Source organism: Podarcis muralis, chromosome 2 (genome assembly GCF_964188315.1).
Source record: "Podarcis muralis chromosome 2, rPodMur119.hap1.1, whole genome shotgun sequence".
Taxonomy (NCBI): domain Eukaryota; kingdom Metazoa; phylum Chordata; class Lepidosauria; order Squamata; family Lacertidae; genus Podarcis; species Podarcis muralis.
Genome location: NC_135656.1, coordinates 109,544,464 through 109,561,540, shown reverse-complemented (window position 1 = coordinate 109,561,540; position 17,077 = coordinate 109,544,464). Strand labels below are relative to the sequence as shown.

General features: G+C 45.8%; 1 protein-coding gene across 1 annotated transcript; it reads right to left on the bottom strand.

The window, feature by feature from the left end:
• Nucleotides 1-3,248: 3,248 nt before the first annotated feature.
• Nucleotides 3,249-17,077, bottom strand: LOC144326755 (vomeronasal type-2 receptor 26-like). Its single transcript, XM_077923538.1, has 6 exons — nucleotides 16,881-17,077; nucleotides 15,655-15,946; nucleotides 14,057-14,812; nucleotides 9,165-9,479; nucleotides 8,193-8,319; nucleotides 3,249-4,153 (listed from the first exon to the last, which is right to left on the bottom strand). The coding sequence occupies exons 1-6, from the start codon at nucleotides 17,075-17,077 to the stop codon at nucleotides 3,249-3,251; spliced, it is 2,592 nt and encodes an 863-aa protein (XP_077779664.1).

Genomic DNA, 17,077 nt, shown 5'->3' with positions numbered 1-17,077 from the left:
GGACACCACTGCCAGCATGACTGCACTAGCTATCAATTAGTTTCCAGGTTCAATTCAAATGCCAGTTTTGACCTATTAAAGCCTTATGTAGCTCAGGACCCCACAACCTCAAGTACCACCTTTGCTTGCATGAACCAATCCAGACCCTGCAAACACAATTGGGGCCCAGCATGTGCCCCTCCATAGGATGTTTGGAGGGTGGCAACCCCAAAATCAGGCCTTTCCGTGGTGGCCCCCTGCTTGTGAAATGCTCTCCTTGTGGAGGCGTGTCTGGCACCATCCTAGACATCATACAGTCATACAAAAAAAGGCTTTTATGGGTATGTTCGTAGCAAAAGGAAGAACAAAGAAACCGTGGGGTCACTCAGAGGAGAAGATGGTGAAATGCAAACAGGGGACACAGAAAGGGCTGAACTCCTCAATGCCTTCTTTGCCTCAGTCTTCTCCGATAAAGAAAACAATGCCCGACCTGAAGAATTTGGAGCAAATGATTCAGCAGAGGAAACACAGCCCAGAATAACTAAGGAGATAGTACAAGAATACTTGGCTAGTCTAGATGTATTCAAGTCTCCAGGGCCAGATGAACTGCATCCAAGAGTATTAAAAGAACTGGCAGATGTGATTTCAGAACCACTGGCAGTCATCTTTGAGAATTCCTGGAGAACAGGCGAAGTCCCGGCAGACTGGAGGAGGGCAAATGTTGTCCCTATTTTCAAAAAGGGGAAAAGAGAGGACCCAAATAATTACCGCCCAGTCAGTCTGACATCAATACCAGGGAAGATTCTGGAGCAGATCATTAAGCAAACAGTCTGTGAGCACCTAGAAAGGAATGCTGTGATCACCAATAGTCAGCATGGATTTCTGAAAAATAAGTCATGTCAGACTAACCTGATCTCGTTTTTTGACAGAATTACAAGCCTGGTAGATGAAGGGAACGCAGTGGATGTAGTCTACCTTGATTTCAGCAAGGCATTTGACAAGGTGCCCCATGATATTCTTGTAAAGAAGCTGGTAAAATGCGGTCTTGACTATGCTACCACTCAGTGGATTTGTAACTGGCTGACTGACCGAACCCAAAGGGTGCTCATCAATGGTTCCTCTTCATCCTGGAGAAGAGTGACTAGTGGGGTGCCACAGGGTTCTGTCTTGGGCCCGGTCTTATTCAACATCTTTATCAACGACTTGGATGATGGACTCAAGGGCATCCTGATCAAATTTGCAGATGACACCAAACTGGGAGGGGTGGCTAACACCCCAGAGGACAGGATCACACTTCAAAACGACCTTGACAGATTAGAGAACTGGGCCAAAACAAACAAGATGAATTTTAACAGGGAGAAATGTAAAGTATTGCACTTGGGCAAAAAAAATGAGAGGCACAAATACAAGATGGGTGACACCTGGCTTGAGAGCAGTACATGTGAAAAGGATCTAGGAGTCTTGGTTGACCACAAACTTGACATGAGCCAACAGTGTGACGCGACAGCTAAAAAAGCCAATGCAATTCTGGGCCTCATCAATAGGAGTATAGCATCTAGATCAAGGGAAGTAATAGTGCCACTGTATTCTGCTCTGGTCAGACCTCACCTGGAGTACTGTGTCCAGTTCTGGGCACCACAGTTCAAGAAGGACACTGACAAACTGGAACGTGTCCAGAGGAGGGCAACCAAAATGGTCAAAGGCCTGGAAATGATGCCTTATGAGGAACGGCTAAGGGAGCTGGGCATGTTTAGCCTGGAGAAGAGGAGGTTAAGGGGTGATATGATAGCCATGTTCAAATATATAAAAGGATGTCACATAGAGGAGGGAGAAAGGTTGTTTTCTGCTGCTCCAGAGAAGCGGACACGGAGCAATGGATCCAAACTACAAGAAAGAAGATTCCACCTAAACATTAGGAAGAACTTCCTGACAGTAAGAGCTGTTCGACAGTGGAATTTGCTGCCAAGGAGTGTGGTGGAGTCTCCTTCTTTGGAGGTCTTTAAGCAGAGGCTTGACAACCATATGTCAGGAGTGCTCTGATGGTGTTTCCTGCTTGGCAGGGGGTTGGACTCGATGGCCCTTGTGGTCTCTTCCAACTCTATGATTCTATGATTCTATGATTCTATGTTTCTCTTTATTCAGACTTTTGGCCCTTAATTTGAAGGGTTGCATTGTGGCCTCTTTGAGTAAGGCAAGCTCCGTAAGTCCTGCCATTGTCTCTACAGTTGTGTTTTTAGCTTTTTATTTTGCTTTTAATGGGTCACTCTGTGAGAAAAGCTACTAACAGCAGCAACAACAACAATTTATTAAATTTATTGGTCACTTTTTTTGCCACGGCAACTCAAAGCAACATACAATATTGTGAGCAAAAATAAAATACAATCTCCCTTGATTTCAAATGGGCTCACAGTCCCTTAAGAGGCTCTCTAGTCAGTCAGAGATGAAGGAAAAGAAAATTGGAGGTCCGCAACCAAGTATATCTGAAAGCCTTGATCATTTGTTGATCTGCTGCAAAAGAGATTTCTCACCTCAAAAAAGAAGAACCCCAATAACAAGGGTGTCAAAGATTTTGAACGCTTGGTCGGTGTCCAAAGGGCCACCCATATAATTGTCACAGAAATGTCACTGAAATGGGTTGTACAGGTAAATCATGACATGCGCAGAAAAATATGATTCAGGAATATTTACAAGGCTGTCAGTTGCAAAGGTTGATAATGTCAGCTGAATTGTCTTTTCTGAGTTGCCCAAACACTATTTTGACATGTCGAGCAATTCCAGTACCCAAATCTATCTACCAAGATGCAAGTCATTCATACAAATATATGTTCCTTTTGACAAATCTATTTGGGTAGTTATTGGTGCTTAACAGCTAAGCCACAGCCTGAGTCTTCAGGAGATGTTTCCCATGATGTGCCTGGAAGAGGTTTCAGAGGTCAACTAGAGACTAATATGGCCTTGGTCTTGCTCAGTGTTTCTGTTTTATTAACATTGTATTGTAATAAAGTCACATTTTAATGAGAAACATATGTTTTCCATTGAAATAATGAAAGTAAATGAAAGTATCCCTGCTGCATGTTTGACATTATACACAGAATACCCCTAGAAAGAACAGTAGACCATTCTCAGGGGAAATTGCTCTCAGGAAAAATGGCTGTGTCATACTAAGGTTTTTTATGTGTTTAAAACACCCTTACACCCCAAATATCTGAATTCATTGGCTCCTCATGTGCACCTCTGAAATGGGACTGGGGCCTACATTTTAGACAACCCTAATTTTTCCTTTTCATCATTAGGTGCTCCTTTGTATTCAGATTAGGCCGAAGAACAATGATGTGGCATTTGGGAAGGAAGATACAAACCAGTAACCCAGCACTGGAAACCAAGATGGAGAAGATCTGCACAGCCACCATATATTTCCCCTTGGTGCTCAAGTAAGTTGGCACGAAGGAGACCCAAACACTGCAAAATACTAGCATACTGAAAGTGATAAACTTGGCTTCGTTGAAACCCCCAGGAAGCTTCCTGGCTAAGAACGCTACAGTAAAAGAGATGGCAGCCAGAAGGCCCATGTAGCCAAGGGCACAATAAAACATAGCGATGGACCCTTCATTGCATTGCAGTATTATCTGTCTGACCTGCGAATCCATGTCCAGTTCTGGGAATGGAGGAGAGATTCCGATCCAGGTAATGCAGATGCCAAACTGAATGCTGCAACAGAAGAGGACAATGGAGTTTGCCAAATTTTTTCCCACCCACTTCCGGATGCTGTTCCCTGGCTTCGTGGCCATGAATGCCAAAACCACAGTTATAGTTTTTGCCAGCACAGACGAGACGGCAACTGAGAAGATGATGCTGAAGGCAGTTTGACGGAGAAGGCAGGTGACCTTTTGAGGCTGGCCGATGAAAAGAAAGGAGGACAAAAAGGAAAGCAGGAGAGAAACAAGGAGGATGTAAGTGAGAGTTTGGTTGTTGGCTTTAACTAGTGGAGTGTCTTGGTTTTTAATGAAGATTCCCAAAACAGAACCTGTGGTTAGGCACAAAAATAGGGCAAAGAAAACCAAGGTAAACCCCAGAGGTTCTTCATAGGAGAGGAAGACTGTTGTCTTGAGGATACATTGATGTTTGTCATCGTTTGAGTATTGATCTTCTGGACACTGGTGGCAATGATCTTCATCTGAAAGAGTTAAGTACAGTGGTACCCCGCAAGACGAATGCCTCGCAAGACGGAAAACCCGCAAGACGAAAGGGTTTTCTGTTTTGGAGGCGCTTCGCAAGACGAATTTCCCTATGGGCTTGCATCGCAAGACGAAAGCCCATAGGGAAATGCTGGCGGTCGGGAGCAAAGACTTTCGCCCACAGCCGGCCTTCAGAAGAGGACCTCTTCTGAAGGCCGGCGGGGGGCAAAAGTCTTTGCTCCCCCCCGCCTGCCTTCCCCCCGCCTGCCCCGGGCGATCTTAAAATGCTGGCGGGCGGGAGCGAAGCGTTCGCTGCCGACCCCCAGCATTTTAAAATCTCCAAGGGACAGCAGAGAAGTCTCTGTCCCGAGGAGATTTTAAAATGCTGGGGGTCGGGAGGGAAGCGCTGCCGACCCCCAGCATTTTAAAATCTCCCCGGGACACGGGGAGATTTTAAAATGCTGGGGTCGGCAGCGAACGCTTCGCTCCCGACCCCCAGCATTTTAAAACCTCCCCTGGACACGGGGAGATTTTAAAATGCTGGGGGTCGGCAGCGCTTCCCTCCCGACCCCCAGCATTTTAAAATCTCCTCGGGACAGAGACTTCTCTGCTGTCCCTTGGAGATTTTAAAATGCTGGGGTCGGCAGCGAACGCTTCGCTCCCGACCCCCAGCATTTTAAAACCTTCCCGGGACACGGGGAGATTTTAAAATGCTGGGGTCGGCAGCGCTTCCCTCCCGACCCCCAGCATTTTAAAACCTTCCCGGGACTCGGGGAGATTTTAAAATGCTGGGGTCGGCAGCGCTTCGCTCCCGACCCCCAGCATTTTAAAACGCTGTTCCGAAGGGGGGGGCGGGATCACCTGCCCCAGCCGCCCCACTTCGGAACGCTGTTCCGAAGCGGGGAGGGGGGGGCGGGAAGACCTGCCCCAGCCGCCCCACTTCGGAACGCTGTTCCGAAGCGGGGAGGGGGGGCGGGAAGACCTGCCCCAGCCGCCCCACTTCGGAACGCTGTTCCGAAGCGGGGAGGGGGGGGCGGGATCACCTGCCCCAGCCGCCCCACTTCGGAACGCTGTTCCGAAGCGGGGAGGGGGGGCGGGGACACCTGCCCCAGCCGCCCCGCTTCGGAACGCTGTTCCGAAGCGGGGAGGGGGGGCGGGAAGACCTGCCCCAGCCTCCCCACTTCGGAACGCTGTTCCGAAGCGGGGAGGGGGGGCGGGATCACCTGCCCCAGCCGCCCCACTTCGGAACGCTGTTCCGCAGCGGGGAGGGGGGGCGGGAAGACCTGCCCCAGCCGTCCCACTTCGGAACGCTGTTCCGAAGCGGGGAGGGGGGGCGGGATCACCTGCCCCAGCCGCCCCACTTCGGAACGCTGTTCCGAAGCGGGGAGGGGGGGCGGGGACACCTGCCCCAGCCGCCCCACTTCGGAACGCTGTTCCGAAGCGGGGAGGGGGGGCGGGAAGACCTGCCCCAGCCGCCCCACTTCGGAACGCTGTTCCGAAGCGGGGAGGGGGGGCGGGAAGACCTGCCCCAGCCTCCCCACTTCGGAACGCTGTTCCGAAGCGGGGAGGGGGGGCGGGATCACCTGCCCCAGCCGCCCCACTTCGGAACGCTGTTCCGCAGCGGGGAGGGGGGGCGGGAAGACCTGCCCCAGCCGTCCCACTTCGGAACGCTGTTCCGAAGCGGGGAGGGGGGGCGGGATCACCTGCCCCAGCCGCCCCACTTCGGAACGCTGTTCCGAAGCGGGGAGGGGGGGCGGGGACACCTGCCCCAGCCGCCCCACTTCGGAACGCTGTTCCGAAGCGGGGAGGGGGGGCGGGAAGACCTGCCCCAGCCGCCCCACTTCGGAACGCTGTTCCGAAGCGGGGAGGGGGGGCGGGATCACCTGCCCCAGCCGCCCCACTTCGGAACGCTGTTCCGAAGCGGGGAGGGGGGGCGGGGACACCTGCCCCAGCCGCCCCACTTCGGAACGCTGTTCCGCAGCGGGGAGGGGGGGGCGGGAAGACCTGCCCCAGCCGCCCCACTTCGGAACGCTGTTCCGAAGCGGGGCGGGGGGCGGGAACACCTTCTGAAGGCGGGCAGGGGGCGAAAGTCTTTGCCCCCCCTGCCTGCCTTCCCAGGGGCTTTTAAATCGCCCCGGACAGCGGAGAAGTCCTCCGCTGTCCCGGGGCGATTTTAAAATGCCGCCCGCCAGCATTTTAAGATCGCCCGGACAGCGGAGAAGTCCTCCGCTGTCCCAGGGTTTTTTAAAATGCTGGGGGTGGGAAGAAAAGCCCTTGTCCCCCCCCCCCAGCCTTCAGAAGAGGTCCGGGGACAGTCTGTCCCCGGACCTGGTCTGAAGGCGGTTTCCCTAGGAACGCATTAATTGATTTTCAATGCATTCCTATGGGAAACCGTGCATCGCAAGACGAAAAAACCGCAAGACGAAGAGACTTGCGGAACGAATTAATTTCGTCTTGCGAGGCACCACTGTACATCAAATGTCAATAATTTTCCTTATTATCAAGAATCTCCCTACATAAATGAGGCAGCTTGATTTGCTTTTGTGTAGTTTTACTCAACATTCTGCCTTTTACTTCACATCCTGCGCAACATCTCAAACAAATCTAGAATGGTGGTAGGCTACCAGAACCTGTCAGATCTATAGAATGAGGAGCATAGCTGAACACCAGGAGAAATAGTTACTCATCAGGTAATGAGTTGATGTTGAGCTGCATAAGGCCACAATTAGTGCTTTGAATGAATTGGTTCAGCTGAACTAGTTCAAAAATATCTGAATAATACAGTTGCCATAGTTGTGGGTGAATTAATGACACATTAAATTCATTCCAGGCTAGAACTTTGAACAATTTATAGTTCATCTTCATGTCCAACCCCCAATGCCTTCATACTCTTAGCTTTCATTACACTTAGCTTTCATTAAAAGAAAGAAGTGAATTGGAAATCCCTTTAACAGTTTCCTGGCTGGTACAAATTAAACAGGGTAAGCCATCTTGGTTGTAAGTCCTGGAGGACCTGCTCCCCACCTTGCAGACCTTTTCCCTGAGAGGTCTGAGAGGATAGGGCCCTAACTGACTCCAGCTACAAAAGTTGAGGCTGCTGAAGAGGCCAGAGGCAATCTTGGCTGTGTGTCATGGAAGACCTGCTTTTTGTGAGCTAAACAAGTTCTCTTGACTGAACGTGAAGTGAACCAGCTCGGTTTTTTTTGGGGGGGGGATTAACTTGAACTGAAACCAGTTCCTTTTTAAAATGAACTTCCAAAGCACTGGTCAAGAAATGTGGTGCAGCGATGTCTAAATCGGAGCAGGAACAACTGGGGGGGACTAAAAAGAATTCTTCAGACAATGGTCTGGAACGTCCAGCACACTGATGTGTTTTACTGAAATAATGAAAAATGGAATAGTACTAGAAGTCAGCATTTTAATACCATTGTAACAACTTGGAACGAAGCATGATTGGACAGAAAAAGAACTGTGGCTGTGGCAAAATGGCCGAGATGTATTTTTGTGCTATTGAAAGACTGCAGCCATAAAATCTGAAAACTGTTCTAAAACTATGTGCTGGATTCAACTGAAGTCCTGAAGACATGGCAATGGGGGGCTTGAGATAAATTGGGTTGAGACAGCCACTGATATGGCCCATCCAGAGCAACCCAGGGCCTGAGTGGGTGGGTGAGTAGGGATGTACAACCCTATTATGGTCAATAGCCTTCACAGACCACATGCTGTTTAGTGGCTTGAATGGGTGAATGTGGTGCAGCAGAGGCTTTCTGAGAGTACCTAGCAGGGGAACAAGCTATAACTTCAGTCTCTTTGGGGCTACATTGCATTAGGTAAATTATTGCCCTGAAACTGATTCTCAAGAACTGAAGATTAAAAATGTAAAGGTGTTGTGAAAAATCAGCACCTTGGTGTTCTGGATCTCCGTTTTGCAAATCGTCCCGATTGTGCCAGAATTATTTTCTGGCCTAGCTTGACTACAGTCATTTTGAACCTCCTCCTCAGTCTCCCAGGGTCTGCTGTTCCTACAAAATCATTTACCTGCCTTGGTAGAAATGGTTCCTTCCACGCAAGGGTCACAATTATAGCAGCAAATTCGTTGTCCTTCGGGCACCACCTTGCTGGATCCGGGTTGGCAGCTTTCTGTACAGGCAGAATGAGGCCTTGTCTGAAGGGCACCAAGAAAACAAATAAGGTTTGAGGAGTTTCTGCTTTATCTGTGGCTACTAAACCCTTCTATCGTGATGGAAACCCAAACAAAATATATTATAACATAAGAGCATGTGACACAATTCATTCTGAGTTTTTAAGGTGCTGCAAAGTACTTGTTAAAAATGATCAGCATAGCATCTTATTCCAAGACTATCATGTCCAAATAACAAATGAGAGGTTAAGGCTGATGTCAGGAGTCCAGGTTCCGGGCTTGATAACACAGTAAGCGTAGGTAATTAAAAAGGAGGATTTATTGCAAAAGCAAACAGATAGCTCCAGATGGTTCTAACAAAGCTGCCAACATTATCACTCAAGATGACCCTTCTGAAGACTCCTTCCAGTTCCTACAGAAGATATTGAACTTTTGCACCTTACTTGTTTTGCTTCCTGTCTAGCAGCCCTCCCATTCACCGACTCTTCAGACATTGGATCACCTCCAACTGCTTCCGGTTCCGCAATACTGTCTCTGTGTCTGTTCACGCCTGTTTGAGTTTCCTGAGAGCCTTGGCTGTGTTCCAGCCCACTCTCAGTTGTTCCCTTGGCAACCGGCATTCCAATGTCCAGGGGATTCGGCACAGGCCACTGTTCCTCCTGGGTCAAATCTAAACCTCTCTGTTCTGCAGCCGGCTGTAAAGTTCCACTAGGAACTGGCTCATTCCTGACAGCTGAGATGAGCTAATTTGTCCCTTGTTCATTTGAACTGGAGATCTCCAGGATCACTGCTCACTTTCTTAACTGCAATTATATTAGCTTGGGGGTGTTTTTTGTTTTGTTTTGGTTTACAAAGGATATATTCCCCACCTGATTAAACCAGTTGGGCCACACTATTGCCTCCTCGTGAATAATCAACTGTACACCTGAGGAAGCTTGGGTCTCCAGCTTGCCAACTTTCACCCGTGAAACAGTATTGTTAGGAAACACAACCACATTCACAATATCATAGCTGGCCACCAGCTCATCTTCATCAAAATATATTTCATCCATGGTAGTGCTGTTAAAGCGGACAGTTCTCAGGAAATGGTGAAGCTGAAATGAGAGGAAGGGAGAGAAGGCCAACATTTGTGAAATGGATAAAACAATCAAGATCCCATTCCTCTTTTCATTTCCAATCTCCAACTGTTCTATTCCCCCATCCCCTGCCCTAGAATTGATGTTATATGGCTGTAGCCTCCACTTGAATGTTGAAGTCACCCAGAATTATCAGCCAGAACCATGCTGAAAACTGTGTCAGAGATCAAATATCACAAGTGGAGAGAGACCTGTTGGAATGTAATGTAAAAGTGCTGTCTAAAATGTATAAAATATTATTGGAATGGGAGACAAAGGATGAGCACGCAAAATCCTCAATGATGCACTGGGCAATAGATATCGGTCATAATATAGATATGGAAGCATGGGAATGATTGTGGAATATGGATATAAAATTTACAGCATGTTATGGTTGAAGAGAAAATTATATGAAAATGATATGTCATTGGTATCTAACACCGAGTAAACTGGTAAAAATGTATAAATCTAAATCAAACAAGTGTTGGAAATGTAGAGAGAAAGAAGGTTCTTTTTATCATATGTGGTGGTCTTGTAGTAAGGTTAAAGCTTACTGGGAAATGATATACAGTGAATTGAAAAGGATATTCAAAATAACTTTGGTAAAAAACAACAACCCAGAAGCTTTTCTTTTGGGAATTATAGGGACAGTGCTACCTAAATTGTATAGAAATTTATTTATGTATGCTACTACAGCAGCAAGAATGTTACTTGCCCCAGGCTGGAAAGAAGCAGAAGTCCCAGCAAAGGAAGAATGGATACAAAAACTTATGGAATATGCAGAAATAGTGAAACTTACTGGAAGAATAAGAAATAAAGATAACTTTTTATAAAAGAATGGAAATGGTTTATTGAATATTTACAGATAAATTGCAAACAGATAAAAACATTAGCAGGATTATTATAATAACCTGCAGTTTCTTAAGAGTATATATTTGAAGTAGATAATTAAATGAGCAAATTAAATGAATTTGAATATGCAGAAGTTGTTAAAAAATAAATTTAAGGAACTACAGGAAGAGGGCGAAGGAAGTCAAACTTTGAAATGTTAAAGTGATTGTAAAACTAATGAAATGCATAAACTTGAAGAGTATAAATAAAAACATGGAGGAAAAAGGAAAAGCAAAGAAAAAGGAAACCATGTCAGAGAAGCTTTTGGGCAGATGAGTGGGTGGTACACCAACAGCGGCCCTGACCTGTCTCTCAGACCCAGCAGTAGATGCAGGCCCTCTACTTCTGCTCCAAGGTAAAGAGAGGTTTCCTGGTGAGGGAGAACAAACTCCTGTGAACCATGGCAAGCTTTCTTCTCCACCCAGGTAGTCATGTAGTTGCACCAACCCAAGTCTCAGTAATGCACCCCAGCTTGGTGCCCTCACCCATAATTGAATAATGAATGAGCACAAATGAGTACGTTTCTGAGCACAATTCAAAGTGCTGACCTTTAAAGACCTAAACGGCCTCGGCCCAGTATACCTGAAGGAGTGTCTCCACCCTCATCGTTCAGCCCGGACACTGATGTCCAGTGCCGAGGGCCTTCTGGCGAGAAGCAAGATTACAGGGAACCAGACAGAGGACCTTCTCAGTAGTGGCGCCTGCCCTGTGGAACGCCCACCCATCAGATGTCAAAGAGATAAACAACTACCAGACTTTTAGAAGACATCTGAAGGCAGCCCTGTTTAGGGAAGCTTTTAATGTTTAACAGACTATTGTATTTTAATATTTTGTTGGAAGCTGCCCAGAGTGGCTGGGGAAACCCAGCCAGATGGGTGGGGGTATAAATAAATTATTATTATTATTATGAGCAACTTGGCATTCAGCAACAACAACACCATGCTGTTGGACACAGGTGATGAGCGCACAACAGCACCATGGGGTCGCAGGGAGTCAGATTTGGCACACTGTTTTCCCCTTCCTGCTTTTACCTTCACAGCAGCCCTATGGAGTAGGTTAGGCTGAGCATTGGTGGCTCAGCGACTAACTGCAGTTAACTGCACGCAGTTAGGGCAGTGCTTTTCTTCTAGCCAAAAAGGTGCCGGTACTGCATACCCTTGAGTACCCCCAAGGAAAAAAGCACTGAATTAGGGTATTTTCAGCTTGTATATATATATATATATATATGCAGGTTTTGGTGTCCTCGGGTGTCTTCCCGTGTAAAAGTTGGGGTGTCTAGGCGACGTTTCGACGAGGTCTCACTCGTCATCTTCAGCTTTGTAATTTGGCCACACGGGAAGGAAAAACTGGACAGCTTCCTCACACATCTCAACAGCCTACACCCCAAAATACAATTCACTATGGAAATAGAAGCCAACAACCAACTTCCCTTCCTTGACGTCCTAATCTACAAAAAACCTGATGGCTCCCTAGGACACACTATCTACCGGAAAAAAACACACACCAACCGCTACTTACATGCACAATCACACCACCACCCTGCACAAATAAACTCCGTAGCCAAGACTCTCATCTCCAGAACCAAACGCCTGGCTGACAAAGACCACTTGACAACTGAGTTACAGAATCTCTCAAATGTGTTAATTGCCAATGGATACCAGCAAAACAGGGTTACGAAGCTAATCCAAAAAGAAACACCCCCCAAAAACCAAGACACAGAAGAAAACAATGGCATGGCCCTCCTTCCTTATATCAAGGGCACTACAGATAAAATTAGCAAAATCCTCCATAAACACAATATCAAAACAGCCTTTTGCGCCAACCAAAAAATAGCCAATATCCTCAGAAACCCCAAGGATAAAATCCAGTTGGAAAACCAAGGGGTCTATGAAATACCCTGCAAAGTCTGCCCAGCCACGTACATTGGACAAACAAACAGACGAATAAATGCACGTATCGCAGAACACAAGAATGCCGTCAAAAAAGAAGAAAAAACTTCCTCTCTTTTCCAACACATGAAAGAAACAGGACACGAAATTAATTTTGCAGATTCCAAATTGCTCTCTAACATGGAACATCACCACAAGAGAATAATCATGGAAGCCATCGAGATAGAGAAACACCCTCACAACATGAACAAACGTGACGACACATCCCGCTTGCCAGACATCTGGAAATTAGCCCTCCCCACAAAAACTGACACCAGATCCAGAGGCACACAGAACGCCATCACCAATCAACCACACCAGACCCAAACCCAGACCCTCTCCACAGATAAATTACAGACACCATCCAGTAGCCAAACCATGGTGGCACCTCCGGATGCTGCACCCCCCTGCAATCCCTACACAGATCTGGCTGGCACAGGCCACAAAACCACAGCTCGCCCCTATACACGAAGCCAAGCCAGAGCACAACTAAATGCAGTACAGCCATCTTCTCAGAAAAACTCTTCACAAAGTTCAAGAGGTCAAGACACAAAGGCTTTAGCAACTAATCCACACCTAATGACCCACCTAAGTGGTACTCAGGATATCACTCAAGAAATCACTCAAGATATCCCTCAAGCAATTAAGGAACAAAAGAAGAAAAGGCACACTAGCCTGGGAACTTCCTCTCTGCCCAGAACATTGGAGGCTATACAACACACCTCCTCAACAGTATTTATAGGAACTCAAACACTGAGATCCTGCTCTGTTCCAGTAACAAGAAGCCGAAAGCACCAGCCTGAAGATGACGAGTGAGACCTCGTCGAAACGTCGCCTAGACACCCCAACTTTTACACGGGAAGACACCCGAGGACACCAAAACCTGCATTCCTGTACCCGTGAAAATCTACGAAAGCAAATATATATATATATATATATATATATATATATATATATATGGTAGAAAATGTTTGTTTTTTTTGTTATTTTACTGTAAAATATGAGGAGACGATGGGCTGGGATGCTTAAAGCAAGGGGAAAGCTGCTTTCATGTGTTTGTACATGTTTATTTATCTCTACACAATAATAATAATAATAATAATAATAATAATAATAATAATAATAATACCTTTATTGTCATTGTACAACCTATGTACAATGAAATTAAACTAGCCTCCCCCCCCCCAAAAAAAACACTCATGTTTATTTTTCTCTACACAACCTGTGAATACTACATTCTAGAGATGTATATTGCTTTTCTGTCCAGGAGCTCAGGGATGTGCCCATTGCCTTCCCTGCTTTTTCTTTCTTTCTCCACAACAACCTTGTGAGGTAGATGGAACTAAGTTATTATATGTACATAAGCAGGAGTTTTTGCCTGCCTTTCAAACACTTTAAACAGCCGTGTCTTCTCCCAAAGAATCCCATGAACTGTGGTTTGTGAAGGAGAGTTGTTAGGAGACCTCTATTCCTCTCACAGAGCTACAATTCCCAGACTGTTTTAACAATCTATCCCTCTGCCAAGGGAATTCTGCAAATTGTAGCCTTGTGAGGCGAATAGGGGTCTTCTAACAAACCTCAGCACCCCCAAAAAAACCTACAGTTTCCATGATTCATTGAGGGAAGCCATGACTGTTAAAGTGGTACAGGAGTGTGTACCACACACACAAATGGCCCAAGTGAAAGAAAATGGTGTGTGACAACAACAGACATGTTATTCCTATTTCAGTTGTGATTTCAATGAATCTCTTCCACTCTTACCTGCCATGGCTCTACACTCAGAAGGCCCGGTATACCTTCTTTTGCAGTCATCATGTGGTGAGATACAGGTGTGATCAGAGCATGTAAGGCATGTGCCACGACATAGACAGCATTATAAATATTGTAGCTTTCAGCAGACATCACCATCACATCCTTGGGGAGGTTTCCCCTCTGCATGCACCTTTCCCAAGTTTTCCTTGACCATCTGTGGTGGGTATGAGAGCACTCAAATATGCCTGGCCAAACACTATCGAGGAAAACCCAATCTTCAGTCAAGAAAAGTTTCTGGGATTTTATCCTCTTGTCCGTTTGAAAGACAAATGACAAAGCGGCATGGAAGAAAGTCATGTCCCAGTATGAGAAAGATGTGGTTAAGGTGAAGCCCCACAGTGCTGTGGAAATCCAGACTTTCCCTACAGTGGCATTGCTTTGTCTTTCAACTTCCTTCAGTCCGTGTGGCATCAGAAACATTGATTCAGAATCGCCGTAATAAATGATCACGTTGGCTTTCCTCTGAGTCAGATGTGCTACGCAACTTAAAAGCATGTCTTTTGGAACATTCATTTCAACAGAAAATATCCGTGGGATTGCATATGTGAAGGCTACACAAATAGCACTCCCAGAAACCTCAGCCTTCATGGTTTTCACAAACTGATCTCCGCCATCATTGTCTGGAGCAATGAGACCGATCCACGTCCACCTGAAATGCAGCAGCAATTTCACTATCCCCTTGAACTGTGGAGCTTCCTTGGGGTTCATCCAGAAGGAAGAGGGGAAATGAATTTCATCACTCAGAATATTATTGACAAAACCGTAAATCAGCTAGTAAGGAAAGGAAAGAATGTTTAGTGTTGGAAATAACATTGCTAGTCAACAATGCCTTCTACTTAACAGCACAACCTCACATATGTCTGTCTACTCAGATGTAAAGTCCCACTGAGTTCAATCGGACTGATTCCCAGGAAAGTGGGTATAGGATTGTTGATATTTCTTTCCCATCAATATACATTTGGTTCCCTTACAGAACTGCCTCTAGAGACAGTTTAGAGTACAACTGTATTAACTTTTCCAAACCAACCAAGGTTTGCTGCATTTTCCACTTGAATATTGTTTTCATTTTCCACAATTGGCCTTCATTTTACAATGGTGATAGAAATCACCAATTTTCTAAACGTTTATCGGATTTGGACATTTTATCATCCCTACACAATTTTTCTGCACATATGTCCCAAACCAAGAACTCAATGGTGCTTGCTTACTTCTGACTGGCTATATTGATGTTCTTATTTTATTTATTTCTTGTTCTTCAAGATAATATTCCAGGGAATGTTTAAATGATTTAAAATTCAAGATTAAAAACGGTTCAAAACAAGTCCAAAACATTGTAGGTTAACACAATATCTTTGCAGCCATCTGAAATACAAGCTTCAGATATTAGTTAGAAATGCAACCCATTTTGCAAAGAAATAAACCACAGAGCCTTGGGTTTGCCGATCAGAAGGTCGGCGGTTCGGGTGAGCTCCCGTTGCTCGGTCCCTGCTCCTGCCAACCTAGCAGTTCGAAAGTACACAGTGCAAGTAGATAAATAAACCCCACTTTCAATCACAAGAGTTAAGGCATTTGGTCTGGGATTTCTTCTGCCCAGCCTACATTGTTCTCCCTACCTGAGGGACCTCGTAAATGTTTAGCATGGTTGCCATCTGGAAAAAGGTTTCAAAGTCCCCTCCTTGAATAACAGCCAGGAGCTTCCCTTGCCTTCCGCACCTGAAATTAGGGACCATCCAATGTCTAGTAGACAACAGGTCTATGGTGGCTTCAGAGGCTGTCCTGGCACTGAAACAATTTTCATAGATCCTGTAGCCAAGGGTGATGTTAGGTAAGAGCTTGGGATTCTCATTAATCTCATTAATGGCAAACAAGATGGCCAGGATGTGTTCATAATTCCTTTCCAGTATCCTGGAATGAAAAGGAAATTGAGCATCGAGCATCTACCATCTACCTGTTGCATCTGGCTGACGTTTTGTTTCCTAAATTTTATTTTTTGCAAACTTTGGAGTTCCCCCAAGTCTGATGCTACCTCGCTTTTTGTGGAAATGGTGACATTTCAACTACAGAAGAATTAACACTCAGAGAATGAGTTTCTTATGATGTAAAATTGCATATTACAGTACAAATAAGGTGGATCTGCTCCCAACTCAGAATTGGAACTTTTATATAACTTATGGAAAAGAACATATTGAGTTACTCACACCAACAATTGTGTGAAACAGCATCTCTCATATCTCACCAAAGCGGGGACAGTATTTTGCCAAGAATAAGTTTGGAAAACCCAGGTTTGTGTCCGGATATTGTGAGGAGACTCTTGAGAGTCCCATGGACTGCAAGAAGATCTAAACGATCCATTCTTAAGGAAATCAGCCCTGAGTGCTCACTAGAAAGACAGATCCTGAAGCTGAGGCTCCAGTACTTTGGCCACCGCATGAGAAGAGAAGACTCCCTGGAAAAGACCATGATGTTGGGAAAGATGGAGGGCACAAGGAGAAGGGGACAACAGAGGACGAGATGGTTGGACAGTGTTCTCGAAGCTACTAAAGTGAGTTTGACCCAACTGCGGAAGGCAGTGGAAGACAGGAGTGCCTGGCGTGCTCTGGTCCATGGGGTCATGAAAAGTCAGACGTGACTAAATGACTAAACAACAACAACATTGTGAGCACTGGAGCGTATTTCCTTCATCTCTCCATATGAATCCTCCACTTCTCCATTCACCTTTCACATCACTTTTCAAAACCAATTTGCTTAAGAATCTGCTGCTGATTCTGAATACAAACTGTAGCAGGGGAGATTGGAATTGACTGGAAACAATTTAAAGCTAACAGCAAGTAACACTTACGGGATGAAGTCATGGACAGGGTCAGACTTGAAGTCATGGGTTGGATACAGAGCTGTCCTCACAGGTATAACTCCAGCAATGAAGTAATCTCCTGGACTGTGATAATTATTTGGAGGTGTTCGTAGGGATGAGAGGTCTACATATTCAGACTTTACTACCCCAAAAAACCAGTGAAGCGATATTAGCAGCAGGATCAT

Coding starts and splice junctions, on each gene's coding strand:
- LOC144326755 (XM_077923538.1), bottom strand. CDS start 17,077: ATGATCCTGCTGCTAATATCGCTTCACTGGTTTTTTGGGGTAGTAAAG. Junction 15,947..16,880: donor CCTGTCCATGACTTCATCCC/GTAAGTGTTACT, acceptor TTTTCATTCCAG/GATACTGGAAAGGAATTATG. Junction 9,480..14,056: donor TACATGCTCTGATCACACCT/GTATCTCACCAC, acceptor GGAATAGAACAG/TTGGAGATTGGAAATGAAAA.